General features: G+C 41.5%; 3 protein-coding genes across 4 annotated transcripts in view; 2 read left to right on the top strand and 1 right to left on the bottom strand.

Annotated features, from left to right (window-relative positions):
* Window positions 1–17: 17 nt before the first annotated feature.
* LOC129181694 (pinopsin-like) lies at window positions 18–3,686 on the top strand. Its single transcript, XM_054777212.1, has 4 exons — window positions 18–374; window positions 1,371–1,699; window positions 1,780–2,025; window positions 3,072–3,686. The coding sequence occupies exons 1-4, from the start codon at window positions 59–61 to the stop codon at window positions 3,228–3,230; spliced, it is 1,050 nt and encodes a 349-aa protein (XP_054633187.1). The 5' UTR covers window positions 18–58; the 3' UTR covers window positions 3,231–3,686.
* A 1,518-nt stretch (window positions 3,687–5,204) lies between these two features.
* Window positions 5,205–8,301, top strand: LOC129181111 (uncharacterized). The gene is made up of 2 exons (XM_054775820.1): window positions 5,205–6,596; window positions 8,146–8,301. Exons 1-2 carry the CDS (start codon window positions 5,205–5,207, stop codon window positions 8,299–8,301), a joined length of 1,548 nt encoding a protein of 515 aa, XP_054631795.1.
* Window positions 5,433–27,704, bottom strand: part of LOC129181690 (potassium voltage-gated channel subfamily D member 2-like) — a 66,318-nt gene continuing 44,046 nt past the window's right edge. Inside the window, exons 2-6 of one of the 2 annotated variants that reach the window (XM_054777207.1) lie at window positions 25,550–25,712; window positions 25,131–25,229; window positions 24,187–24,285; window positions 18,264–18,484; window positions 5,433–14,090 (exon numbers count right to left, since the gene is read on the bottom strand). In XM_054777207.1, coding sequence (XP_054633182.1) covers window positions 13,910–14,090; window positions 18,264–18,484; window positions 24,187–24,285; window positions 25,131–25,229; window positions 25,550–25,712 — 763 coding nt within the window. In that variant the 3' untranslated portion in view covers window positions 5,433–13,909. The remainder of the gene's footprint in view (window positions 14,091–18,263; window positions 18,485–24,186; window positions 24,286–25,130; window positions 25,230–25,549; window positions 25,713–27,704) is intronic. The other variant, XM_054777206.1, reaches the window with a different exon arrangement.

Raw genomic sequence — 27,704 nt, 5'->3', positions numbered from 1 at the left:
AGCAGGCTGACACAGGATGTTCCCACTTCGAGCTCAACAGTCACTACATTCAGGCGCCATGGACAGCAACAGCACACAGTGGAGCTCCGAGATAGCACCCACAATCTTCCCCCGTGTGGGCTACAGCATCATCTCTTTCCTCATGTTCATCAACACCATCCTGACGGTGTTCAACAACGGCCTGGTGATCACCGTGTCCCTGAAGAACTCATCTCTGCTGCACCCCATGAACGTGTTCATCCTGAGCTTGGCCGTGTCTGACCTCATGATTGGCCTGTGTGGCTCGCTGGTGGTCACCATAACAAACTATCACGGCTCCTTCTTCATGGGACATGCCATCTGCGTCTTCCAGGGGTTTGCTGTCAACTACTTTGGTGAGTGGTTCTGCACACAACCACAACCACAAACATCAGTCTGATGTTTTGAAATCTTTTCAATTAATATCTACACTTTCTTTTGCCATATTTGTGTAATTTCTATCTAAAACATACACATTAGTAATCTTAAAATTCAATTTAACTCAACAGTTGCCCTTCAATTTAGGGCTTAACTCTAAGAGTGTGTTAGTAGCTACTATGAAGCAGTAGAACCATGTGAAAAAATATGAAATGAAATCACAAAACAGAACGATATTAATAATAATAAAAATCATTTTAAATACTTATACTCATAATAGTAAGTCACAAAGTGGGAAAAATTATAAGGTTATGTTCTGGTCATTAAGAGCTGATCATTCAGGTATATAGAATAAAAATGTATAATAAATTATAAATAATAATCCAATAACAATGATGTATTCAGTATAGTGAATAACAATTACATAAGAATAATACATTCATATTTTATGATAACTATTTCAATGCACTTTTGTATACAGTATATATAATAAAAATGTATAATAAGAGTACAGTAACATTTAATGACATGTAATGATAACATAAAAGTTATTTCGATTCACTTTTCGACTATATAGATTAAGCATTCAATGTAAATCTAAATTATAATACAACCATATGTAATGAAGTAATAAGTTACTATGCTAATCAAGGTACTAATCAAGGTACGAGGTAATATAATCAAGGCACTTTTGGATACAGTACATTTTGGATGCAGTGTATTTTATTCTATACAGTACAATATAAATGTAATGATTTAATTTAAAAATCATTGCTTATGTATTAATATACATTTTAATAAATAATACTATAAATGAATAATGCTGTATTTTTCTACCATTTACAGTTACAGTATACTTGAGAGGGCTAAAATATCAAATACAGCTCTCATTGCTACAGCACTGCAAACTACAACCACAATAATACACATATTCTTACATGAATATCAAAAATGATTGTTATTATCCTGTGCAGGTTTGGTGTCATTGTGCACATTGACCCTGCTGGCGTATGAGCGCTACAACGTGGTGTGCAAGCCACAAGCCGGCTTCAAACTGAAGATGAGGAGAAGCATAAAGAGCCTTCTCTTTGTCTGGGTCTTCTGTTTGTTCTGGGCCGTGGGACCCTTGCTGGGCTGGAGCGGCTACGGGCCCGAGGGGGTGCAGACGTCCTGCTCTCTGTCCTGGGAGGAGAGGTCGTGGAGCAACTACAGTTACCTCATCATGTATACCCTCATGTGCTTCCTGCTCCCGGTGGCTGTCATCATCTACTGCTACTCCAGAGTGCTCACATCCATGAAAAAGGTTCTCTCTCACATCACAAACCACGCAAACCTCTCATGACCATCTCATGGATGGTAAAGGTAAATGTGTGTTCTTCTCAGTTGAACAGGAGTGTGGAGGTGGAGTTGGGTTGTTCTTTGCAGAAGGAGAACAATCACGCCACCATCATGGTCCTGGCTATGGTTGTGGCCTTCTTTGTGTGCTGGCTGCCTTACACCGTGTTGTCTGTGGTGGTGGTGCTGAATCCTCAACTCTACATCCCTCCACTGGTGGCCACCATGCCCATGTACTTTGCCAAGACCAGCCCTGTGTACAACCCCATCATCTACTTCCTGTCCAACAAGCAGGTAACAGCAAGACTCACAGTTAAAGACTAATGCATTAATGTATGATATTACAGGGGTTTTCAAAGGATGGGCATAGTGAACCTTCTCTCAGGCTCCTTCCTTACTGCCAAACCTCTAACGGCAGTTCTGGGAACCATTTTGTGAAGTTTTATGCTCACCACAGACTAACCATATGAACTAAACATTAATTTAAATTAACTTAGCAGGAGACATAATATTTTTTCTTCTTTTTTTTCTCAAGCTTTGCCCTTCCCATGATATTTTTAAAAATTATTTTAATATACAGTCCATAAATATTTCATTTCAGATGGTAGAACATCCATCCATCCAACCATCTTCTATGCAGTTTATCCTCCGTATGCTGGAGCCTATCCCAGCTGACTTCGAGCGAGATTTCAATGAAATCTTCTTATTCTCACCTGAAGTCTTCTGGATCACATGCCTTTGATTTGATTTTGTTATTCATTTTTTATTATTTACATTTTTTTTTAAAATTATGATTAAATCCGCTACCTCACAGACTGCTGGTTTAATTTAATTGGATTTGCTTTTTAACATTTAGTTTTACTAAATTTTATTTTCCAAATTATTTTTTATTTTATTTTATTTTAACAGCCATGAACATTTAATTTAAGATAAAAGAAAATGCAAAACAAAAATATTGAACAATAAAAAATAAACAAAACTCATCAATTAAAAAAAAACAAATACAGTATATGTATAAAAATATATTTTACTGCAATTTTTACTGACATGTTCATGCAGAAAAGAAAAGAAAAATGCACCAGTACCTGAGGCTTAGAGCTAAACTTTTTCACATTCTGAGCTGAGCTTGTCAACTAAAACACGCCTTCTGTGAAGATACAAAAGTTGAGTGATCAGAGGTCCTAATTGTGCTAACTTGCCAGCCTGGGGAACCTCACTCCATTCACTGTCGCGATTGAACTCTCTCACTGCAGCTCGTTTCGTCATGCATATTACGGCATTTTGAGTCATATATGGAAGATTGTTTAGTAACTTTTGTACTTTCGACCCTGTGCTGACAGTTTCGGGATGCAACACTGGAGATGTTGTCCTGCGGTCGCTACATTCCCCATGGCTCCTCCACTGGGGTCAGCATCAGCATGACGCCCGTGACCAGGAGGAGCCAGCTGATCTCCTGCAGCGGCAGGATCAACAGGCAAAGCAAGGTGTTGCCTCTGTGATACATTCACAAATGGTCGTGTGATGGCTCGTTGAGGACACAATGACAAGTTTGTGCAAGTTTTTTTTCTTTGTCCAAGTGGTCCAGCATGAAAAGGAGACTTGACAGCTGATGGACAGAAGGAGGGCAAAGCAACCAATAGGAAGCCTTCTGGTACACACTCATGCAATCCAAGACAAACGGAGTGTTATTTTCCTCACTTTTTTCTCTGTGACTGTCAGAATAGAGATGATAAGTCTCTCTTTTAAAAATAAAAGCCCCACTCCATTTCACTCAGTGGTCACTCTGTTAGGTACACCTGCTTAATCCAGGGCAGAATTTTCATTGGCGTTGATCGGATTAGAATTAGCAATATTGGCTTTTATGTGATGCCATCACAGAAGTGCGATTGATGAGTACCAAGGTGGGTTGATTATTTTAGTTTGATTTAGTTTTTTTTTAAGACTAGTTCACTTGTTCTTACACATGCATGCCGCTTAAGAAAGATTACTTAAAACATTACGCTTAATAAATGGTTTCTGATGGCAACAGTTTGACCTTGGAGCGGATGAATTCACTTTTCTTTTTTTTCCTGCAGGGAAAATTGCAACTGTGCAATGTTCAGTACGCGTCAAAGGTTTAGACACACTTGCTCATACTATTGAATGGGCGGATGTGTCAAAACCTTTGACTGGTACGATCCAGTATTTGTGTTCATGTCACACCATTATATAGTAATAGCAATATAATACCAGTTAAAAGTTTGGACCCACTTTCTCATGTTCAATGAGAAGATGTGTCTAACCTTTTGGCTTGTCCTGCATATGACTTTAAAGACTATTGTGTCAAGTCTAATATGCAGGATGAGGGGAAAGAGGAGCTAAATAATACGTATTGTGTTGATCTAATCCCAGATGTGGCATATGGTTCGTCTTAATCTTACGTTGGAAGCAAAGAGCATTTCACACTTTTATCACCAAACAGGATTACAAAATGTCACGCTGTAATCCGCCAGCATGGCTCCTTTTAGTACCTCAGTCCATTCTACAAGTCATCCTTCCATCTGTCAGCTTCATTTTATTTTGTTGAATTGACTGCAGTTGAGGTGTGAATCCTAAATTTGCCTGATAACAAAATCTGGTATTACTCAAATAAGGTCCAGGGTGTGCAGTTACTCAGCTGAAGAGAGCACCAGGCATCAACTTGAAGTAAGGTGCGCATTAGTAGAAATGCAAATTCACCTGTATTCTTATTTTGATGCAAAATTATCCAATATGATTCACTCTGATTACGATGCGATATACTGTAATTCACGACGACTCGCTCCAATTGTAATGCGATATAATTCATGGCGATTCACTCCAATTTTCCCATGATACACTATGATTCCCTCCAATGATGAAATGAGATATGATTTACTCCAATCACAATGCAGTACAATTTAATCCGATTCGCTCAATATGGCACAATATGATTCATTCCAATTTCAATGCGATACAACACAATACAACTCACTTAAATTCCGATGTGTCACAATACACTATGAATTACGATTCAATACGATTCACTCCAAACATGATACGATACAATTCACTCCAATTGCGATTCGAGAGGTTGCGATACAATGCAAAACAAATCCACCTCAATTGTGATGTGATACGATACAATTAAAAAGCTTAATGGGCCATATATGACTCACAGACCATAGTTTTCCCACCCCCGCAGTAGTGATGCAACTGCTTTACAATTAGCAATTTTTTTCCTGGCCTGTCTGTAAAACGTAATTAATGTGAACACAAGTGGAGGTCCCACGAGGCCTAGTGAGGCTGTTGGGGTGATAATGAAAAAAAAGGGGCGGACACATTGTCGTCATGGTCCAAACAGAAGATGAACATCCTCCCCTTCTTGCTTTATTTATTCTTCACGTCGCTAAGAGAGGATGAATGTTGTTGACAATAGATCACCTCATTAACATGCTGAAGCTTTGAATCTGGAGATGTGGATCCCTGAATCGAATAATAGGAACTGCACCGTTAGCGAGGACCACATCAAGACTGCCTTTAAGGTGGCAAACTGCTTGATCCTGTCCGCCACCTCCCTTGTGGGTGTGGCGGCCAACGTCTTTGTCATCCTGGCCGTGTACAACCAGAAGTCCCTGCAGACGTGGAACAATGCCCTGGTGGTCAACCTGGCGGCCATCGACATTCTGAGATGTGCATCCGATTGTCCCGTGCTCTTGACCATAGTGCTGCACACTCACGGGCGAGGCGGCACTCACCGGTTGATCTGTGATGCCCAGGTGGCCTCCTTCTCCTTCTGCTGCTGCGTCCAGCTCTTGACACTGGCTTGCATCAGTGCCGAGAGGTATCAGGCAATTGCTCAACCCTTTAAAACCGCTGAGAGAAAGAAACGGATAGTGTTCTTGATCCTCCTCATGTGGACTCTAGCCACGCTGGTGGCTGCCATTTGTTTGATCTTCGTGAAGGACTCACCTGTGCATGCGAGGTGCAAAGGGTCAGCACAGGGAGAAGCGTCTTCTTACGACACCTTTGGGATTTACATTTTGTTCCCACTGTGGGCGGCTTGCTTTGGCGTCATCATCGGGTTCTACGCTCGCATCTTTGCCCTGGTTAGGGCACACAATCGTAAAATATTTGACAAAGGCGTCTTCCCTGTTGTGAATAATGAGGAGAGAGGACATGGAGAGCCAAGCCAGCACCAAAACAAGCCAAATTCCACGCCAACAAACGCTCCAATGCATGTCTCAATCAGGCGGGGAAACAAGGGAGGGTTAAAAGCCGCAGAGTCAGGAGCAGAACCTCATCCTCCCCAGGTGCCGCTGCCTCAAAAAGCTGTTAAAGCCCAGGGCTTAAAGCTGGGTGTTGTGGAGGCTGCAGGAGCAGAACCATCTAATGGAGACGTGGCGGCCAGTGTTAAGAGCTCAATCACTAAGCCCAATAAGCTGCCAGGCAATTGCGGCTCTGAGAAGCAATCCTGCCAGAGGATGACAGTTGACAGAGTACCTTGGGAAGTGAAAGCAACAAGCCTTCATGTCTGCACCTCGCTGCATTCGCCCAAAGCTCCTCCATCCAAAGCTCCTCTCGGCCTGATTGAGGGCAGCAATGTCGTCTGTGGCGAATCACTGGTCGCAGTGGAGCAAGCCTCCCTGCCACCTACGGACTCAAACAACAGCCCAGAAGCAGCCAGAATAGAAGGAGCCGTTTGCATGATGCCATCCAAGGCCAACAAGGAGAGAGCCAACAAGAGGAAGGAAAGCAAGATGGCTAAACGAGCAGGTTACATCATCCTGACCTTCCTCTTGTTCTGGCTGCCTTTAATCACAACCATCCTCATCAACTTTATTGTTCACAACAACTACAACACACAGGTACACTACGTGTGTGTGTGTGTGTGTGTGTGTGTGTGTGTGTGTGCGCAACATGCTTTTTGTTTTTTGTTCTATCCTTTTGTCCCACCATCTGTCCATCATCCAGCTGTAATACGTGTGTCCAGTCATCCATCCATCTATACAACTATCCTTCTACTCATCCATCCATCTGTCTGTCCTTCCATCATCTGTTTATCCAGCCATCCGTCTACATATACATGCGTCCATCCATCCTTTTGCCAATCTGTCAACATGCTCGTCCATCTACTGTATCTATTTATCCGTCCACCCAGTCATCCATACATCCTTCTGTCTTCCATCATTCATTTATTAATCCATCTGTCCATCAATCTATCCATCTGTCCCTTTATCCATTAACCCATCCTTCTGTTCATATGGGCAGCTGTCTATTTGTCTTTCATTCTGTCCATCATACATTCTGTACATCCATCCATCCATCTGCCCATCCATTCAGCTCTTAGTGCATTTGTTTGTACATCCATCTTTCCATCATGCTCCCTTCCATGCATCTATTTTTCTGTCCCGTATGTCCATCCATCATCCACCTGCCCATCAACCATCCATTGGCCCCTCTATGTCCATCCATCCATTCATCCATTTTCTGCTCACATTTATTTATCGGTCTATCCATCATCCACCTATCCATCCATCTGTTCATTCCTCCACCCATCCGTCTGTACATTTTACCATGCATCCATCCATAGATCCATCTATCCATCCTTCTGTCCAGCATCCATTTATCAATCAATCCATCCTTCTGTCCAATACTTGTCTGTCCATCTATCTTTTTTCCTGTTCATCATGCATATATCCATCCATTTCTGTGTCCATCATCCATCTATCTGTCTGTCTGTCTGCATTTGTTTGAACACCCATCATCTATCTTTCTATCCATTATCCATCCATCACCCATCCACCCACTGGTCCCTCTATGTTTGTCCATCCATCTATTCTTCTATTCTGTCCACCATCCACTTAACCATGCATCCATCCATCTTTCATTCCACCCATCAACACATCTATCTATCCATCCATCCAACTGGCCATCCATCCATCCATCCATCCATCTGTTTGTTCCTCCATCCATCCGTCCGTCCATGCATCTATCTTTCGATCCATTTTTGTTAGCACATCCATCTGTTTATCCAGCCACTCTTCTGTCCATCATCCATCATCTTTCCATTGTCCCTCTATTCATCCATCACGCGCCCATTCATCCATCCTTCTGTGTTCATCCATCCACCCACCCATTTTTGTTTCTGTCCATCATCCATTTAAACCATCCATCCATCCATTCATCATCCAGATGTGTGTCCATATATCATTATATTGTTCATGTGTACCTACAAATATAAGAACATATGTTTAAGCAAAAACAAACATATTGCACTTCGGCCTCTTCTCTGTTCACATGCTGCCCCTTTAGAAAAAGCAGCAACACATGAATAATGCAAATGTTTCAGCTGAAATGAGTGTAAGCTCAACTAAAGAGCCGTAACACTTTTATGCCCTCCTTTCCTTCCTCCAGGATGCAACAGTGCAGGAAGTGGAGCTCCTGTCAGTGTCCATCGCATGCATCACGTCACTCAGCAACCCAATAACATACGCCGCAGTCAACCCTCAGTTCAGCACAGAGTTTTATCGCCTCAAAAACAAGCTCAGATCCACGCTAGTCTGCCGTTGACACGCCACGTTTGTCCTCGCCGTCCGTCAAATACAGGCTCAATTAGCCCCATGGCTTTGTGAGTGGGAGGCTGTTTAATGTGATTTAATATGATGCTGCTGTGTTGCTAGACTGCAGAGAGGGAGCGGAGGTGTTCTATTGTGAGGGGAAAACATCACAATGCAACTCTGCAGGAGATGAAATCCCTGCAGACTCTGCAGCCAGGACCACCTGCTGGGATGCCCAGGTCCAAACTTGTCCTGCAGCAGAACCTATTTATTAGAATCTCTTGTGTACATTGTCTCATAAGCCTTACGCAAGCTGTCTGGTTAAGAACAAGAAAGAAAAAAAGACACGGGTCATTTCATGGATGTTTCAGTAGAGCTACAGTATTTATTCTAGCCAAATGTGTCATTCTCGCCTCACTTCCTTTTAGTATATTTACTCCAGGACAAGATTTGCAGAATTTTACATCAGAACACACACACACGCACACACACGCACACACACACACACACACACGCACGCACATCTCCTTTTACAGACAAGCCGCCGACAGGAAGCAGAGACAAACTTTAATAGAACAGAATTTTTTTTTGCAATGACAGCATGCAAATCCTTAATTCAACCAGTAAACAGACAGAAATAGAATTCCGAACGATAAACTGTCAAACTAAATCTAGAAATAAGAGGATCCCACTTCAAAATGCGCTCAATCAGTCAGTTTTGGGGAGATATTTACAGTATGAAAAAATGTACAAAATGTGGCCTTAAACGGTGAGATCAATCTTTTAGAAGTGTGGCCTTTTAGAACTCTGTCCAGGTCAATACAATGTAACCACATTATATTATTACTATTAAAGGTTGCTTAGAACATTCACTTAATATTCTACCTTATGGCATACAGGTACGTACAGCGGAACCTCCAAAGTCCAACCATTCAAACGTAGCAAATTTGGAGTTAAACCACAATTTTATGGAAAAAAACCCGCCAAAAGCAATGGTTGTCAAGCCTTTAACAGCAGTGATCCCCAACCCCCGGGCCGTGGCTCATTTGGTACCGGGCTGCACAGAAAGAAAAAAAATAATTTCCATGATGTTTTATTTTGAAAAGTGGCCGGATTCTCTCTGTTACATCCGTCTCACTTGACGCTTGTCCATTGTGCGTGTGCTAACTTTATCTCATGCCGCACAGATAGACTACTACTGTATTTTTACCATTTTTCTTTCACCTCATATTTGGTGTCAAATGCTGATACTATGTGGGAATGCATAAAGGTAAGTTTTGATGACTTATTGAGTGCTAATGTGCACATTTGTCTCAAGTTAATTCATGCTAGCGCACTTTCTTTTACCACACACGTCAAACAGCGATGTAATCATCTCTACATAATGAATAAGATAAATTAGACTGCTATAATGTACGACCCCCGATTTGTAGTCAGGCCGGTCTGTGGGTCAAAAAAAGGTTGGGGACCACTGATGTACAGGACGTACCACCTCAACATTTGTTTTACTATGCAAGGACCATCGTTTTTGCAACCTCCGCATCCATCACTATTTAACTTTGAAAATGCAGCTTGAACTCGCAGGTGAGGTAAGTTACACAGTAAAGGAAAACTACAATTTTGGGGGAATTTTGCCCATCATCCACAATCCTTGTGAGACATGAACACGTCTTTCTTATTTCTGTGCTTTCTAATGATGTACATACAGATAAAAAGACAGATCATTACTGCATGTAATGGGACACACCCATGCCGCCTACAAAGACTGCTATTAAAACCTCCAAAAACCTCCAACAAGGTTTTATGGTTTTCTATCCATGCTGTAACCATGTAGTAACAGGTATATTCATGGTAACATGGAATACTTACACTATTTTTTAAGCATTACCGCAACTTCCCTCCTGGATGCATTGATTTCACATAGCAACGTAGAAACCAACGCCTACACTTACTTAGCGTTAACTTTTCCAAAGTCAACAACAAAAAGACAGCAGCAGTAGCGGCAGCTCCAATATGTAGCGTTACCTTTTTGGTAGTGGCCTGTGGACATTGTGAGCGCGGCGCTGACATCCTGCGGGCGAGTGTGTGGTGAGGCTAGTCGCTAGCCAGCTCGTAGCTAGCCAGTGTGGTTTGGCAAGGTGTCAACATGCTAGTAATAACATAGTTCAATCAGCAATGTTAATAATAATAATAACAATGTCGTTGTAGCTTGGTTAATATGCACGTCACATTTGTAAATGAAGTGTTGTTGGAGCTTTTTGGAGTTTTTTTCAGAAGACTTTAAGGGCAGAATAAGTGTTTCCCATTACGTGCATTCTTAGCTGCGTCTTTTTAGCTGTTTTTATATCTTTAGAACGCACAGGCAAGAGAAAGATGTGTTCATGTCTCACATAAGGATTGTGGATGATGGGTAAAATCCCCCCAAAAAATGCAGTTTTCCTTTAACATTCAAATTCAGTGTCAGCAAATCTTTAGTTATCCATTTGTATTTGTATTTCATGTACAGCGTTCCCTTGCTCCATTGCACTTCACCTTTTGCGGACTCGCTGTTTTGCTGATTTTTTTGTGCAATTTTAGTGCTTTTTGTATTTGCGTACGCACGCTGTGACAGGCTGAGCCTTGCCCTTTAAGAAGAATTGCATTGTGGGAAGTTGAGTGTTGTAGTTCTGTGCTTTAGCACAGGCAGCGGTGTCTCTCTATTCGCTCCCTACTGTCTGCACCGCCCATTGTCTTCTGCATCCTGATTGGCTGTAGACAATTGCCAATCAATCTCCTTCCTTCCTGTTGTAGTCATGGCTACCAAACTAGCTAACTTTGTGAGCTGCCTGCTAACCGCCAATACTGTAATCATTAAAAAAAACTTGCAGAAGCTAACTGGGTGAGGAAAATGCAACGACAGGAGTAATATGTTTTAACAAGAATTCAAAAACGCTACAGCCTGACGGCGCCAGGGTGAAGAGGCATGATCAGAGGAATGAAATTGGCATGAATCACGAAAAAGTTTCTTAGTAGGTTGATCATTAAAATTCAAATAAAATTAGAACTTTGAGAGTGTTTAAACAAGAGAGAAATGTGAAAAAATGCTCATGCCTGTCTGAGAAAAGTGTATAACGTGTATAGTGAGGGGTTTTACAGCCTTAAAACATACTGTATATAACAACTGTAAAAAAATATACTTGGCTACTTCATGGATTGGAGCTATTTTGGGAACCTATCCCCCACGATAAACAAGGGAACACTGTTGATAACATCCATCATACAGTGCAACTTTGATTAGCATCACTATTCTGTTCCAAAAGGTCTGAGTCTAACCGAAACATACGCTATCCGTATCAATTCTCCCCATAAGAAATAATGTAAATCCAATTAATCTGTTCCAGAAAGCCAAAAATGAAAGATATCAGGAATTGGGATGATTTTTGCCTTTTTTTTTATTAAGAGGAGAGCAGGGAATGATCCCTCCTGATCTTTACGGAACAGTTAAGTAACATCGTGGAACTCACCTCAAGTCTATGCTTTTCTTTTGATCACGGCTGCAAAATAACCCAAAATGGAGTTGAAGAACGTGCTAGTGTTTTGATAATCAGGATGAGAAACACTCTTGAATTCAGGGAATAAATCATAGAAAAACACAAAGGTTGTGACCATGCTGATCTTTGTGTCATGTACAGTGTTCCCTCGTTTATCGCGGGGGATAGGTTTCCAAAATAGCCTGCAATAAGTGAAATCCGCAAAGTAGCCAACTATATATTTTTACAATGATTATATATGTTTTAAGGCTGTAAAACCCCCCACTATACACTTTTTTAAAAACATTTTCTCACATTTCTCTTTTGTTTAAACACTCACAAAGTTCAAATTTTGTTTGAATTTTAATGATCAACCGAGTAGGTTGGACACAAATGTTTTTTTGACTCACGCGTATTTCACTCCTCTGCCTCATTGTCCTGGCGCCGTTCGGCTGTCGCGTTTTTGTATCCTACAGGAGACGGCACAGAGGAGATTGATTGACAATGGTCTGCAGCCAATCAGCCAATCAGGATGCAGACCATAATGGGCGGTGCAGACAGAAGAGAGAGAATAGAGAGACACCGCCTCCTGGTGCTAAAGCACAGAAGTACAACACTCAACTTCCCACAATACAATTCTTCTTTAAGGGCCAGACTCGAAATGTAATAGAATTCATGCGCTGTACAAAAAAATCTGTGAAACAGCGAGCCCGCAAAAGGTGAACCGCGATGGAGCGAGGCACCACTAAAAGGAACCTGCATACCTCGAGTGGTACATATGCCACATTTCAGAATCTACAAGTATGCTTTTGCTTGTTTTTTTTGTTTGACAGGATACTTTTTGATTGAATTCCAGCAGTACATATAAAACGCCAGTGAATGACAGCATCGTTCTCCGACGGCTGCCTTTTAAAGGGTGAGTTTTTTTTTTTAATGTTTTTTTGTTGTATTATACAGTGATTTGCTTCCTACGGATTGCGGTCAAAAATCTTTGGAATGCATGCTAGCACACATGTGATACAGATACCCTTAAAGTTTTATCATTGTTAGACGAATGGTCAGTGACTTTTGGACCATTAGTTGCTAAGTGCTCAAGAGCAACTCTTGCTCAAATTTTAGTGCCCTAAAATGGTGTACCTAATTTTGTGGTGAGTCGCTTAACACTCTAAAGTTACAGTGGGTGTTTTGTAGGGCAGTGCGAGGAATTTCAAGACAGTCCCTTGAAATTTTATAACAGAGCCACCATGCGGTGTATTTGTCAGAAAACTAACAACTAACAACATCGTAGGTGTAGCATGTTTTCCTCCAGTTCTCATTTTTTCACTTCGCTGTAAAACAGGTTTAAAGATGGTGACAGCTTAACCCTGGAACGGACTAATTCACTTTCTATGTGATGAAACAACCTAACAGAGTGTGTTTGACTTTGGAGGTTCCACCGTATCTTCTCTTATGTTGAACCATACATGTCAAACATGTAAGCTTTTTTTTTTTTCATTTTAGGACTTTCACTTACTTGCACATTTCACAAAAATAAGTCACGATGCGTCACGTATTCGTCAACAAGTGCAGTTCGTGGCCCACGTCATGAATGTTCAGTTCTGTCCATTCCATATGCACGTTTTGTGAATTTACAAGAGTGCGACAGGGGAGGAGGGGTTGTAAAACATATCAACAAACGGGGTGTTCTAATGCTGAAGCAGAGCGGACGGAATATTCACAACAACAATGGCGTCGGTAGGAATGAACGTGTGTGCTTTGTCATAACAGGCCATCCAGGAAAAAAAACAGGAAACACTCCTTTGACTGCAACAGCTATATTGAAAAATAAAGTGTTTCTCAGTATGTTTAGGCAACAATGATTCCCTCCCGACACTTGCTCGCTGTGCTGTGCTTAATGGAACAAGATGTGCTGGTCGCCATCTTCTCCTCCCCCCCGCCCCGAGGAGGCCTCCACTGTCCCCTCTTAAAAAACCATGCAGAGTTTGACATCAGATGAGATCACTGCTTGGGAGGAAGAAAAGAACACTCTCAATCATGTCATAATCCCTCCAGGTTATGGCAGGTTCATGCTCAGCGTGGCCCCCCCACCTCTCCTCGGGGGTGTCTAGGCGTCTACAAGGCAGATACTCGCACAATGTTGCTCTGAGAGTACGCCGAGGCGGTGCTGGATGAGCCGTCGCCGTCTGATGAGGTCACCACCGGGGCGGACAGGCTGACCATCGAGGGGCTGATGTAAGCTTTGTCGCATTTCAATGGCACCGTCTCATCCAGTTTGGCGTTCAGGCTGGAGCGACTGGGAAAGCACAGAAGAAGCAGGATGAAAGACGGTGACAGTCCTTTTGTGTACTCTGAAGTCTAACCCCCCAAAAGTCAATCAATTTGGAGTTCAGCAAAAAATCATCAGCAGCAAAACACATGAGACTTCAGCTGTACAAGTGTTATTTTTTTCACTTTTACCACAAAGGATGGCAAAAAGGTGTGATGATAACCATGGAATCAAAAACGGACCTTAAGGCCCTGTCACACCTTGACGATTTAGGCAGCGCATGCCCGACGTGATCATTTTGATGGCATACGTTGAACTGTGGACTTTTCTTTCAATTTTGGGCGTATACATTGCGTATTCATAACGACTTGGACGTATACATGACGTATTAGTAACTTATATAGAACGTTTCTATAACTTATAGACAACTTATTCCAACGAATGCATAGCGTGTTGCCGGCGTTCACAACTTATGCCCAACACCAGTCTAACTTATGCAAACCACATGGCAGCGTATGGCCGACGATCACGTGCCGTAGCCTATAAAAAGGCTGCCACTTGATGACTCAAATCATAACCTCACTAGACATCGCAGAGTCAACATCACCATCATGCCGAAGAAAATTTCGAAGACCGCTGCCAAGAAGTATCAGGGCAGTGACGGAGGGATCCATCACCACCCACAGCCTCCCACTCTCACTCTGATGGAGATGACGCAGGTTCTAACGCCTCTCAGGCATCGTCAGTGGTATCGGAAGCTGCTTGCCCAGTGGCCTCCATCTCCTCTCAGCCAATCCTTGCCAAGAAGAGAGCCAAGAAGACACAGTTTTGTCTCAAGGTATGTTGACGTATTACGACTTGTGTGTAACTTACAAATAACGTGTGTGAACGGGCGTCAACGATCGCATAACTTATTGCCCGCGTATGCGGGACATATGAATCATACGTTGACATATGTCGAAAAGTTTTGTGCATGTACAAAATTTTTCAACGACTTGGACGTACTACGACCTATGCCGGCGTGCTAAAGCATGCTCTTAAGTTATACAAAACTTACCCGTAACTTATTTGACGTACGCCAGCGTATCGGCCAAATTTTTCATACGTTGGCATAAGATGGCTAAATCGTCAAGGTGTGACTTTTACTGAGACATATAAACAGAAACGTAACTAAACAATTTTAATTCATTTCAGCAGGCAGACGGCAATGTTAATACACACATTACACACACTAATCAATCCCAGCAATACCTATAAAAGACCACTAGGTGGCAGTAAGTATGGCTGTGCGATATGGACCAAAAATTGAATATCGATATACGATATATATCCCAGTATTTTTTTCCACAAAGTGAGTTTAGACAAAGTCAAAGTCAAATATGCGTGCAAAGTTGTTTCATTAAATAAAAAAAAAATCTTACAGAAAAACGGCGCTAAAATAAAATCGTCCATTCTGTTTTTGGAATAAATATAGAAAAGGTTAAATATAATCATCAATCTTCTTTATAACAAACCTTTAGCTATGCTCAAATCCTCAGCTAATACTAAAAGCACAAAAGAACAAAATATGAAATACAGTGCCCCGTTTTTAAGAGGAAATGTTTAAGAGACAGCAGCAACTCAAAAATGTTACCTTGATCAGTATTATTTTTTTTTAGAAAGCAGAAACTCAAAGGAGAGACAAAGAAGTGAGTAAAAACACCTTAATTACGTTTACAACTACAAATGAAACTGATTCTTAGTTTGTTCTTTTAAAATTGGCCTATCCTTCATCAAAATAAAATAATTTTTATATTTTATCTAGGCTAGTATCTCTCAAAGTCTAGACAGCGTAATAATTACATCCCGACTCACCTCCAGTCTCCATTTATCCTGTAGTTAGGACTACTTGTTTATTTATCGTTCTTCCGTCAAACGTTCTGAACACTGACTTGTAAGTGAGCGAGTCCGAATGGGGCTTGAGTGTAATGAGTAGTCATTTATTGAAGATTAAGAAACATCTACGTTTTAGATCCCGCTCTGTAAAACAAGGTGAGATCCACCCCGGTGGCATTGAGGATGCGTGGATCTCCACTGCAGTGTGCAGTGGGAGCTGACGGCTGCATGGACGGCTCACGAGCGCTGACACACACACAGGAGTGAGACATCCGCGTCAACATACAAGAGAACAGCGCAAATATCCAGTCTATATCAATATGAACGATATGTTGGTTTTTCATATGATTCTTAAAATAAGATTGATAATATTGATATATATATATTGATATATACGTTTTTATGGTAACAACTAGAGGTGTGAAAAGGCAATCAGTTCACGAGACGAGATGAGATTTTAACATTACTTTTAAGAAAAGTACAATGAAAAAAATATATGACAATATATTGCAATCTACTCATTTAATTTCTATTACATTACACGCTACAAGAGATTGTATGACTTGATAAAAGGGCTCACTCCATTCATGCAGTTGTTCTATGGAAAAAAAAACGCACCAAGGTGCTGAAACCAATGCACAGTGAACTCTCGTCCTCCCTGTTTGGGGGTGACAGATGAGGAAAACAGACGCACATGCAATATATTCAAAAATATATCCAAAATTATAGAGTTCTTTTTCATTTATTGTGTGATTAACTTATTTATTATTGCCCAAGGCCTAGTGGCCGAGAGACATTTTTTTTTCTGAACGAGAAATCTTGTGACACCCCTAGCAACAGCGTCAAAAGTCAAGTTGGGACAAATGCCATCAAGTTGCACGTCATATTAAAGGCATTGCCACAGGCTTTCCAGATATGTAAATATCTTGTTAATATGCTCTCACATGATGACACAATGACCCCAAAACATGTTTTTGTTGCTTGAAAACAAGCATTAAAAGACCTAATCAGCTCATTGGCATTTGACAAATAAAAACATTAAGGTACATGTGTAAGTATTGAAGATAGCCGAGAGGATGAATAAGTATTTCTCCTTGACAGTATGTAGTTTTTGACTGCATGCGGATTGAAGTTTGTCAAATTAAACTTGCTATCTTCACACGTTGGCATGAATGAGCGACTTCACACCGCAACTAATGGATCAGTTCAGCCGGTCTGTGAAGGCAATTATCTCACTCACCCTGAGTGTGCTATCAGGACATGCCTCACGTCTGCATGGGGCATCATGGCAGCTCGATTACATTACACGTGCAGTATATTTGATTTATTGGCTTATCATTCCGTATTGAGTTATGTTGAATCAGTATTTATCTTAGAGGAAATCTAGTATGTTAGAGTGAAAAAGTTGCAAATTAAACTAAAAATATACAGTAGCTAGGGAAGTACAACTAGCTACATAATGTCATGTTATAATCCCAAAGTCAGCAATAAAAAAGGAAAAACAGCACTAAAATATGACTTATGACTTTGTAAAGTGCCTTACACATATTGGTAATTATTATCATTATTATCATATTATCATTATTACATTACTTATACCTTTTTCTACATACCTTTCTTTTATGTAATTATTTTCCTTACATGTAATGTGGTGGTACAATACATAAAAACATAATTTATATGTATAATATAATACACAATAAAGAGGAGAAATTCAATTGGGCAATAATGTGCCTAAATAAACTTATTTCATAATAATCCCTCCAATGCTAATGTTTTTTTGGTTAATTTTCTTAGGCAGATTTCCTGTTGCTGCCGACTCCCCCTGCCTTTTGTCTGTGGTGTGAGGCTGTTTTGTGTCAGTTAAGTTTGTAAAGTTTTTAAAAATCATGTAGCTCGGTTGCCAAACTTTTCACATTGTGAAGTACCACCTCGAAAATACTTTTTACTTTGCAAGTACCACCGTTTTCCTCCTCGATACTTGCTTGTAGTCACAGGTATCTCGGCTTGTGGTTTATGAGTTTATTTGTATATGTCACTATTATAATTGTACTTTTTTTTTTTTAAATCAATGGTGGTGGTTTTATTTGTTTCGGACATGCAAGTTACACTGAGAAACATCACATATTTACATTTGAGCTAGTCCGAAAAGATTAGGAAGAAGCAGAGCTTAGTGCATTGCTGTTAAAGAAGGAAAGAGGACTTTAGACGTAAGATGGACTCGTGTAGTGTTCCTGCTCAGTAGTCTATCAGAGTGGTTGTATGCCCACTTTGTCCTATCAACCTCGGTAATGGTAGCCAGAACACAATAAGCGCGAATTGTACCTGTTGGCCATGGGCCTCTCTGGGATCTGTATGGTGCTCAGCTCCTGGTTGTTTGTGCTCGGCATGCTGAAGCTGTTCTTCTTCCTGTGGCGCCGAGAGCAGCACGAGCTGAAGCCGTGCGGCGAGGAGGACAGCGAGGAAGCACGGGAGCTGGACTTTTTTATCACAGAGATCTCCATACAGTTAGCCTGGAACGTCTGCTCGTCCACAAACTCGTGATTCTGTGAGGAGAAGATGGCGTTTGTGTTTAAGGCTGTGACCCCACTTGCGGTCAAGCGCTCTGGTCCGGACCAAACCTTTTAAAAAGGATGGCCACTCTGGTGTGGTTGGCTTTCGCACTGGCATTTTTGTCACGTGACCAAACAACAGCTTTCATGCCATATTACATGACCAAAATGCCGTCTATAGTCGCACGGTGGCCTAGCCTAGCATGTTGGCCTCACAGTCAGGAGATTGAGAAGGTCTGGGTTCGAATCTCCGGTTTGGTGTGGAGTTTGCATGTTCTCGCCTGCGTGTGTGGGTTTTCTCCAGGTCCTCAGGCTTCTTCCCACATTCCAAAAACATGCATGTTGGGTTAAATGGCGACTTTAAATTGTCCATAGGTATGAACGTAAGTGTGAATGGTTATTTGTGTATTTGTGCCCTGTGACTGGCTGGCGACCAGTCCAGGGTGTACCCCGCCTCTTGACGGAAGTCACCTGGAATGGGATCCAGCATACCTGCAACCCTAGAGAGGATAAGCTGCATACAAAATGGATGGATGGATTTCACAAGAAGCTTCTGAAATATACTTTTAAAGAGTGCCATTGTCACACACAGAGCACACACAGAGAGAGCAGAGCAGAGGGACGACACTTCCAAAGCATTTTTTCTCTTACATATTTGTCATATTTGTATTGCATGCATGTACCATCGATGCATACTGGCGTAAAAATGACATGGCGATACTAGTGATGATGTTGTACTCCACACAGCAACAAGCTTGCTAGCTCAGTATGTCCACGGTCTTTTTGCCTTCCAGGTTTTGCCTTCAACTTGTAAATATGCAATGATTGTTAGTGATGTGGGGATTGATACTGAAATATCAATTATCCTTTACCGGATCTTTACACTTTAAAATTGATTCTCAAATCAAAATATTGACCCTTTGATCCTTCAGTCATTTCAGGTAATGTATATCATCAACAGGAACAAAGTGGAAAGTAACTAAATTACTAAGATCGAAAAATCTAAATGATACACGGCTGGTGGGAACTACTTTTTCTTCCGGCTGAGTAAGTGCATAATGCACACGTGCACACTGCTCAGTCAGTCTCAGCCTGTTGCAACAATGGCCAATCATAATAAGGAGCCTTATGTGAATTGCGGATTTGTTTACATTCTTACAATAGTTCTTGATAATGAATTATTTATTTTCATGATTTTGATATTTTTGTACATTTTTATTATTTAGAACACATTTTCACATATTTGATATGATTTTTGTCCTCTTTATGTTTTTTTTGTCGCATATTACCTTGGCTATTTTGTAAAACACACCGCTACCTCAATATGTGTAAGCATTTTAAATAAATACTATGATTAATCATGAATAAATAACAAATACATCATCAACACATAATAAATACATATAATAAATATATGAATAAATACAATAAAAAATAAACACTAATACAAATAAATAAGGCCGCACGGTGGTCTAGTGGTTAGCACGTTGGCCAATACAGGAACAGCCAGGAGATCGGGAAGACCTGGGTTCGATTCTCCCCTGGGCATTTCTGTGTGGAGTTTGCATGTTCTCCTCGTGTAATAAAATAAATACTATAATTAACAGCATAAATAATTACTCTGATGTCCTGAATTCTTGATGCTATGCTATGATTTGAAATACGCTACACGCGTCTATTGGTTTCCAAATCTGACTGCAAGAAGTGAATTTCCGCAATGTATGATTCAATATTAATAAATGCAATATTTTCGTAGTTAGAGCATAAAAAACCTGTTTATGACTTTCTGAATTACCCTGTAGACATGAAATAACATCCCTATAGTCACCTTTACACTCCTATTATTATTTGTTTACAACACATTGCTTAACTGTAATGCACAGGCTATGAGATCACAAGAGATGGACGCTGTTTTAAACATAACATGCTAAAGAACTAACCAGTTAGCCTCCAATTTATTTATTCTAAACTTAAAAAAGGGTTTTAAACGCAGTGGGGAAGAAGGACAAAGTAAGAAGCCAAAAACGTACCACTTCCACACATAATGTGAGGAGAACTTTTTTTCCGCTCAATCATGTAGAACATGCCATGGCTGACGCCAGACAGTGTGAAGGTAATGTAGTAATATAACTTAATGTCTCATCAGTGGAACTTTGCTGACACCTAGTGACCAAAATACTACAAATAACTTGTCTTTCAATATTTTTAGACTAATGTTAGTCCATAGTCAACCACAAAAGAGCAGTCATTAATTAATTAATTTTTGAAAAACGCAATAGAGTGAGGGAGCGATGTTTGAACCACAGTGTAGATGACCGTACATCTATTTGTAGTATTGGTATATTGAATCAGAATCGCCAATGCCAGCCCAAATTTTACTCAGTATCGGATCGGAATGGAAATCAGTGGGATCGCACATCAGTAATGATTGTAATGTAATGTCTTCCTTTAATACATCTAATCTAATATCACACCTCAGGAACAATCACTTGCAGTCACACACAGTTAGCATACCTGCAGCAAAATACTAAGTAGCGATAGATATTCTGAAAACTATTGGTCGTTATTTTTTTTATATTTTCTTGAGACAAAATGTTTAAAATGGCACTTTGTGTATAACTCGTATTGCATATCGCAGCATTTGTCTTATTTTGCGCAAACAGTGTTTATTTGTGAAATGCATCCAGTGACATCACAGTCAAAGAAGCATAATGCGTTCATTCATTACACAGTATGTGACCTGACATTACTTTGAGGGAGGTGCTGCTGCCTACAGTATATTGGTATCGGGAATTACCTACTGGATAATATCAGTATATTCGATATCAGTGCGTTAAGTCAATACCGGCATGGCTAATTTTGCCAACAGTGGTCGGTGCCTTTGGTCTGTGTAGCGTTTACATTTGAGTTGAAGAGAACCACACCTGGATGACCAAACGATCCGTACTAACAGAGCAAACGCACCCGAGTTGCTTTTAACCGAAGCAAACACAACAAGTGTGAACGCACTCCTAATGCTGCCAGTGAATCACTCTTTTATTACATCAACTAAACTGTGAGTAAAGCTGTTTCCCAGCGAACGCTAAACAGCATTTGCAGCCATATAGTTTAATAATTGGAAAATGAATCATCACGGGAGCAGAAATGTATTGGGCCAGATGTCCACATTAAATGCCATCTGTGCAAACATTCGCCACTGTTATCCATGTGACAAATGAGCATGACTTGAAGGTCACGCTCACAAGCAGGCTTTCCAGCAGGGGGCAGCACAGCGCCATGAGGACTGGGCAGGCTTCACACTTGCTTTGAACCATGGCACACTTTCACACCAGCAGACAGTTGATGCAAATATGTGCATTACAATGGTCTTATGGGAGCGTCACCCATGTAGAGGAGTGGGGTCATTAATAAGGAAGAACCGTGATTTACCTCCCTGGCCTTGTCGAGCAGTGCAAGTGTAAAACTCGTGTCACAGCCTCACATTTAAAAGGCTTTTAGGCCGCTAAATTATACATTGCGTAAAATCAAGTGCGCTGGTTTGTTTGGCAGGAATAATCTTTCTGGCTGGCTGGAGCCATGTTATCTTAGCATGGCGCTAAGGGGAGGTAGTGGAGGAGTGGAGGAGGGGAGGGAAAGATGCATGAATAGTCCCCAGCCCCCCATTTGCTGGCTATTTTTAACTCCTGTCGCATATGAATAGATTCTACATTTAGCGCACGGATGAAAAAACTCACTTTAGTTCTATTTGTGTGACGGGTGGCGGGCGCTACTGTTAATCCTTGCTGCATTATGGGATGCAACTTTGCATGGAGGGAACATTTTTTTCTTTCTTTACAGTGAACAGTTTGAAAGTCTGTGAAGTCTCTAACCTAGATAATACAAACAAAAGAGGAAAAAGGGATATTGGTTCACTGTCAGGAATCAAGGTTGAGGCCATTTCTGTTCTTTAATGTACAGTCTTTGATTTTCTTCATATTTTGTTCATTAAACGATCCAATGGCTGTCAAGACTATGAAGTTAAATATACATCAAGACAAAAGGATATTTTGTAATATTACAGCCTTTTTCTCATAAGTGGTATAGTGGTACCTCAATTTTCATTGCAAATTCTTTCCAAAAAACTAAATGTACAAAAAACAAGGACATTTTTCTCTTGAAAATTATGTAAATCCAATTAATCCATTCCAGACACACAAAACTATGAAAAAAATACATTTTATAAATAATAATGAGAGTTACATGCAGAAAACAATGCAGATGCTGACTCTATACATCACGGTGAGATCAAATTCAATATCTCACCTTGTTTATCAAATTGCTGGCAATGGCAATTTTCTTCGGCAGGTTATTTTGCAGTAATACTCAATAAAAAATGTAAGGAAAGTGACTCATGCAACAACGAGGTTTGACTGTATTTCCCTGATCAAAATAATCTTCATTTACTTCAAAATGTTCTGAAATGGCCCCTTATCTAGATTAGATGTGAGTAATGCTCTAATGATTGGACTCCTAGTTGAAACTTGCAGGGTCAAAAAGGTACTATTATGTTTCCAAAAAGTACATTTATACAGTTCTGTTACCAAGACTAAGTTCACTTTGGCTTGTCCGAGGTCGTGTAACAGGGGCAGCAGCCTAAGCAGAGAAGCCCGGACTTCCAGCTCCTCCTGGTGGATCCCAAGGCCAGGCCAGCTGAGAGACATAGTCTCTCCAACGTGTCCAGGGTCTTCCCCAAGGTCTCCTACCGGTTGGGTGTGCCCTGAACACCTTCTCAGTGAGGTGTCCAGGAGGCATCCTGACCAGATGCCCGAGCCACCTCATCTGGCTCCTCTCAATGCGGAGGAGCAGCGATTCTACTCCAGATGAGGTGCTACTCTACTCCAGATGCCTCTCACCTTATCACTTAAGGGAGAGCCCAGCCACCCCACGGAGGAAGCTCATTTTGGCTGCTTGTACCCGCCATCTTGTCGTTTTGGTCACTACCCAAGGTGAGGGTAGGAACGTAGATCGACCGGTAAATTGAGAGCTTTGCTTTCAGCTCAGCTCCCTCTTCACCACAAAGGACCAATGCAGAGTCTGCTCCCGATGTTGTGTTTATTAACTCGACAAGAGGAAATAGCTGCATTTGGACTGTTATGACTGGTCCGCATACAGCAGCTTTATCGACCTGTACATGCACTACAAAATGTTGGCTGCGCTACTCATCTGTTGGTGTGAAACTCAGGCGTGTAACACTTGTCGTGTAACTCATCTGCGGTATTAATGTTGGATGAGCACCTTGCTCCTTACTGCTATTACAACATTGGTTTTGTTGCTGCTGTGTTGTGATATATACTTGCCAAGTTAAACTTTTCAACTTTCTCATGCACTCCAAGTCATCAATAAAGTTAAAAACATTTACATATTATATATACATTTTGGCAAGTCCTATTCCAATTAGAGCCCTGTTCTCTTTGCGCAATAGCAGCTTAGCTGTAATTTCAGCATTTACCGTACTTGTGCATCCATAGCTAAGGCACAGCAATAGGTTAAGCTTAAGTTAGCACGTCATTTCGAGCCATGTATCCAAAAGCTGTAATGACAAAAACCAGCTGGACCAATGAGCAACCAGCTATATAGATCTGGTATGACCTTTATGGTATCGCTTTGCATGTTACCAGACTGTAAAAGTAAGAGCAGTAAAAAGAACAGAACTTTACCGTGGTCTTCTCGAGGCAGTGCAGCAGATGATGATGCTGGCTCTCGAACGGCGGGCTGGCGGACTTCCCCACCAGGGCTTGTCCTGCCTCCTTGGAGGCCTTGGAACACACAAAGTGGAAAAAAGTACAGATGAGCGGGATGGGACTATGCAGTTGTAAGATTTGATGCAATGAGTGTCAGGCAACAGCTAGCTCAGTGATGTAGTGGAGAATATACAAAGCATTGAGGCTCAAATCTGTAGCACAGCAGCCAATCTACTGCAACCCGGTGAGGATGAGGATGCTCTAGAGATGCATGAAGACATTTTGTGGCCATTCCGATTTTTGGCGAGAAAGGACTGGGGGAAAGTCCAATGGCGAAACAGCAGTGGCGCACCTTAGACACCGATCGAACACACTGCACCAAACACAGCACAGAACCGCAACCACAACAACACCACACACACTTTGGATGAAGCTCTGCACAGCTCTGGGATGGAAGTTGTTAGTCTGCACTATAGCCCGGGAATGTTCTGGAAATAACATACAGCAGATCAGAAACAGAGTTTAGAGGAGATGCAGGCTGAGCAGACAGCCTCCAGAGGCCACCTACTATCCAGGAAGCCTTTCATTCCCTCCTTCCCCTCCAAACCCTGTTGGATAGACATGCAGAGCTGGGTCATGAGTCAGTGTGACGGGAATGGTTGTTCTCCGCCAGAAGGCGAGTGTGCCTGCCTGGCCCTGCCTGCTGCATGGACAGAGAGAGACTGAAGCATGTCAATGCTGAGAGAGGTGCGATGCAAGAGAAGAGAGGACGATCACACGGAAGCACTGAAGATGAGTGTGGCGGCATGGCCCAAACCAACCCCGTCCCAACCCACTGCCCTCCCACTGTCCCCACCCCCGAGCCGAGTGGCATGCAAGCGTCAGCAAGGCCCCCGAGCCGCCGCTTGGCCCCCCGTTACCTCCTCCAGTGAGTCGATCAGGAGCCCATTTTGTTTGTAGCGCATATAGGCATTAGTGCCCCGAATCTTCGCTGCACGGATTCTAGCAAGCCGAGTTTTCTGTTTGAACAAACAGACCTCGGTTTTAGCCTTTTTGCTGCCTCGCTAATTGTCTCCGTCTCTCAATGGCAGCCCCCCAGTATTTAGCGAGGGGGAGCCATGCTTGAAGAAATTGTGCCTAAGCAAACACTTTCAGCAGGGGGAAACACACACTGACATTACTGCTCTTAAGATCATGCCCACTGAAATAAGATTCATATTCTTGGAAGATAGCTTTTGCTCTGTCACCGCTCTGTGTGATTAAGACAGCAACAGAGGGAGGAAAAAGGCAGATAGAAGCCAAATAAAAAGAGATAAGACAGCAGAGGGGGATTTAGTACCCTCTGGGCTCGTCGCTTCTCCGCCCTCTGGCTTTGGTGGTAAATGCGGCTGAAGTTTGACACGATGACGGGCACAGGCAAGGCGATGACCAGCACTCCACTCAAGGAACATATGGAGCCGAACACCTTCCCCACAATGGTTTTTGGGACCATGTCGCCATACCTGAAAGGCAGGAAAAATTGACATTGGGTTAAAACCTGGACTAGTGGTTAGCATATTGGTCTCACACTCTAGAGATGTGGATTTAGCGTCTCTGTGTGGGTTTACTCCGGGTACTCCTGTGTTCCTCCCGCATTCAAAAAATAAATAATCCCCCAAAATCTTTCAATAAGGGGTGCAGAAGGTTCCAGAAGGTCTATTAACTTCTCCTTTGGGATCATAATTGTAGCTGATAGTTTCTCTCCGGGAACTCCGGCGCCCTCCCACATCCCAAAAACAAAGCTTTACCTGTACATATTCCAAAAGCATGCATGTCAGGTTAATTGGAGATTCTAAATTGTGCATAGGTGTGAATGAGAGTGTGAATGGATGTGTGTCTATATGTGCCCTGTGATTGACTGGCAATTAGTCCAGGGTGAAACCCTCCTCTCGCCCAAAAAGTCAGCTGGGATAGGCTCCAGCTCACCCATGACCCTAATGAGGACAGGCTGTATATAAATGAACGGATAGATGGACGGCGTTAAAACCTTTTAAATATTCCAAACTGGTTTCTTGGTCATGCCAAGTTGTTGCATTCATTTCATGTTATTTTTTGATAGTCTTGAAATAGTTTCAGTGACCTCAGATTGCTTCAAAAAAAGTTAGACATTTGAAGTAGCAGAGGAATAAATAGGACTTTTCTGAAGTGCTCTCTTCGCTGGCCTACTTTCCACGTGCCATTGTGATGTTCCACTTAAATCTCGTTTCATATATAATTACGTACCTGCTGGCTCGGGCTAATTCGTTCATGTCGTGACCGAACGTGCCGAGCAGCCCCTCGCGATCTCCGTAAGCCAAACAGCTTGCGAAAGGATACAGCGAGTCAGGGAGGTAAAAGCAAATGGGAGCGGCGGGGATGCTGAACCCTAGAGACATCTTTTGAGTTTGTAGGATCTTTTTTTTTGTTCTCTCTCATACTTTTAAGAAGATCTTGCATATTCAGTGGTGGCGTGTAGTGAAACCAGAAGAAAATATTCCTTCTCGTTGCATTATCAGTCAAAATATGGTACTGCACATACTGTAGTTCTTCATGTATATACTGTATTATCTCACAAAATTGTGTACAGTAATCCCTCGTTTATCGCAATTATTTGGTTCCAAACCCGACGGTGATAAGTGAATTTCTGTGAAGTAGGATTCCTTGTTTATAAATCAAATATTTTCATAGTTAGAGCATAGAAAACCTCTTTACGACATGGTTTTTAACACTATTAGAGCCCTCCAGACATGACATAACACCCCTATAGTCACCTTTACACTCATACTACCCAATACAGTAGAAATAATAAGAGAAAATAAGACATAAATAAGACTTGTGGTCACGCGTGTTGTAATAATTGTGCTCCAGACATGTGGATGACAAGAAGTGACGTCGGGGGTTCAGAGTTGCGATTTAGCTTGGAGTGGATTACGGCCAACAGTGATTATTATTTTATTATTGCTGTGCCTGTTGTGAAAAAACTCAAACCTGCAATAAAACCCTCTTGTTTCGGCCATCAATCTTGATGCTTGTGTGCCTCACTAAACATTACAAGAACATTACTGACACCTAGTGACGAGTGTAGAGTACTACATATCACGTTTGTTGTGTCACATTCAAAGCCCTAGATTTGCATTTTAGTTCATTTAGTCATTTTTATGCTTAAAAATTAATTAATTTACGCAAAACATATTTTTGACTAATAATAGGCCATGATTTATTTATTAAACAGCATGATTTATTTATTAATATATGTTTAAAAAAAACGTGGTAGAGTGAAGCCGCAAAATTATTACTCATGTTCTGCTTCACAATTTCACGGTACACATTGAAATTCATGTTTTTTTCTCAAAAACCACAGCTCCCACAGTGCTGGCAGCACTTATGCAGCCCAGACAATGACGCTGCCACCACCATGCTTGACACAATTACCGGTATCTTGCGCCTCACTTGTGTTGCCAGCTATTTAGACAATA

Source organism: Dunckerocampus dactyliophorus, chromosome 5 (assembly GCF_027744805.1).
Source record: "Dunckerocampus dactyliophorus isolate RoL2022-P2 chromosome 5, RoL_Ddac_1.1, whole genome shotgun sequence".
Classification (NCBI taxonomy): domain Eukaryota; kingdom Metazoa; phylum Chordata; class Actinopteri; order Syngnathiformes; family Syngnathidae; genus Dunckerocampus; species Dunckerocampus dactyliophorus.
Note: the sequence above shows the minus strand (reverse complement) of the source record. Positions and strands in the feature narration are given on the sequence as shown.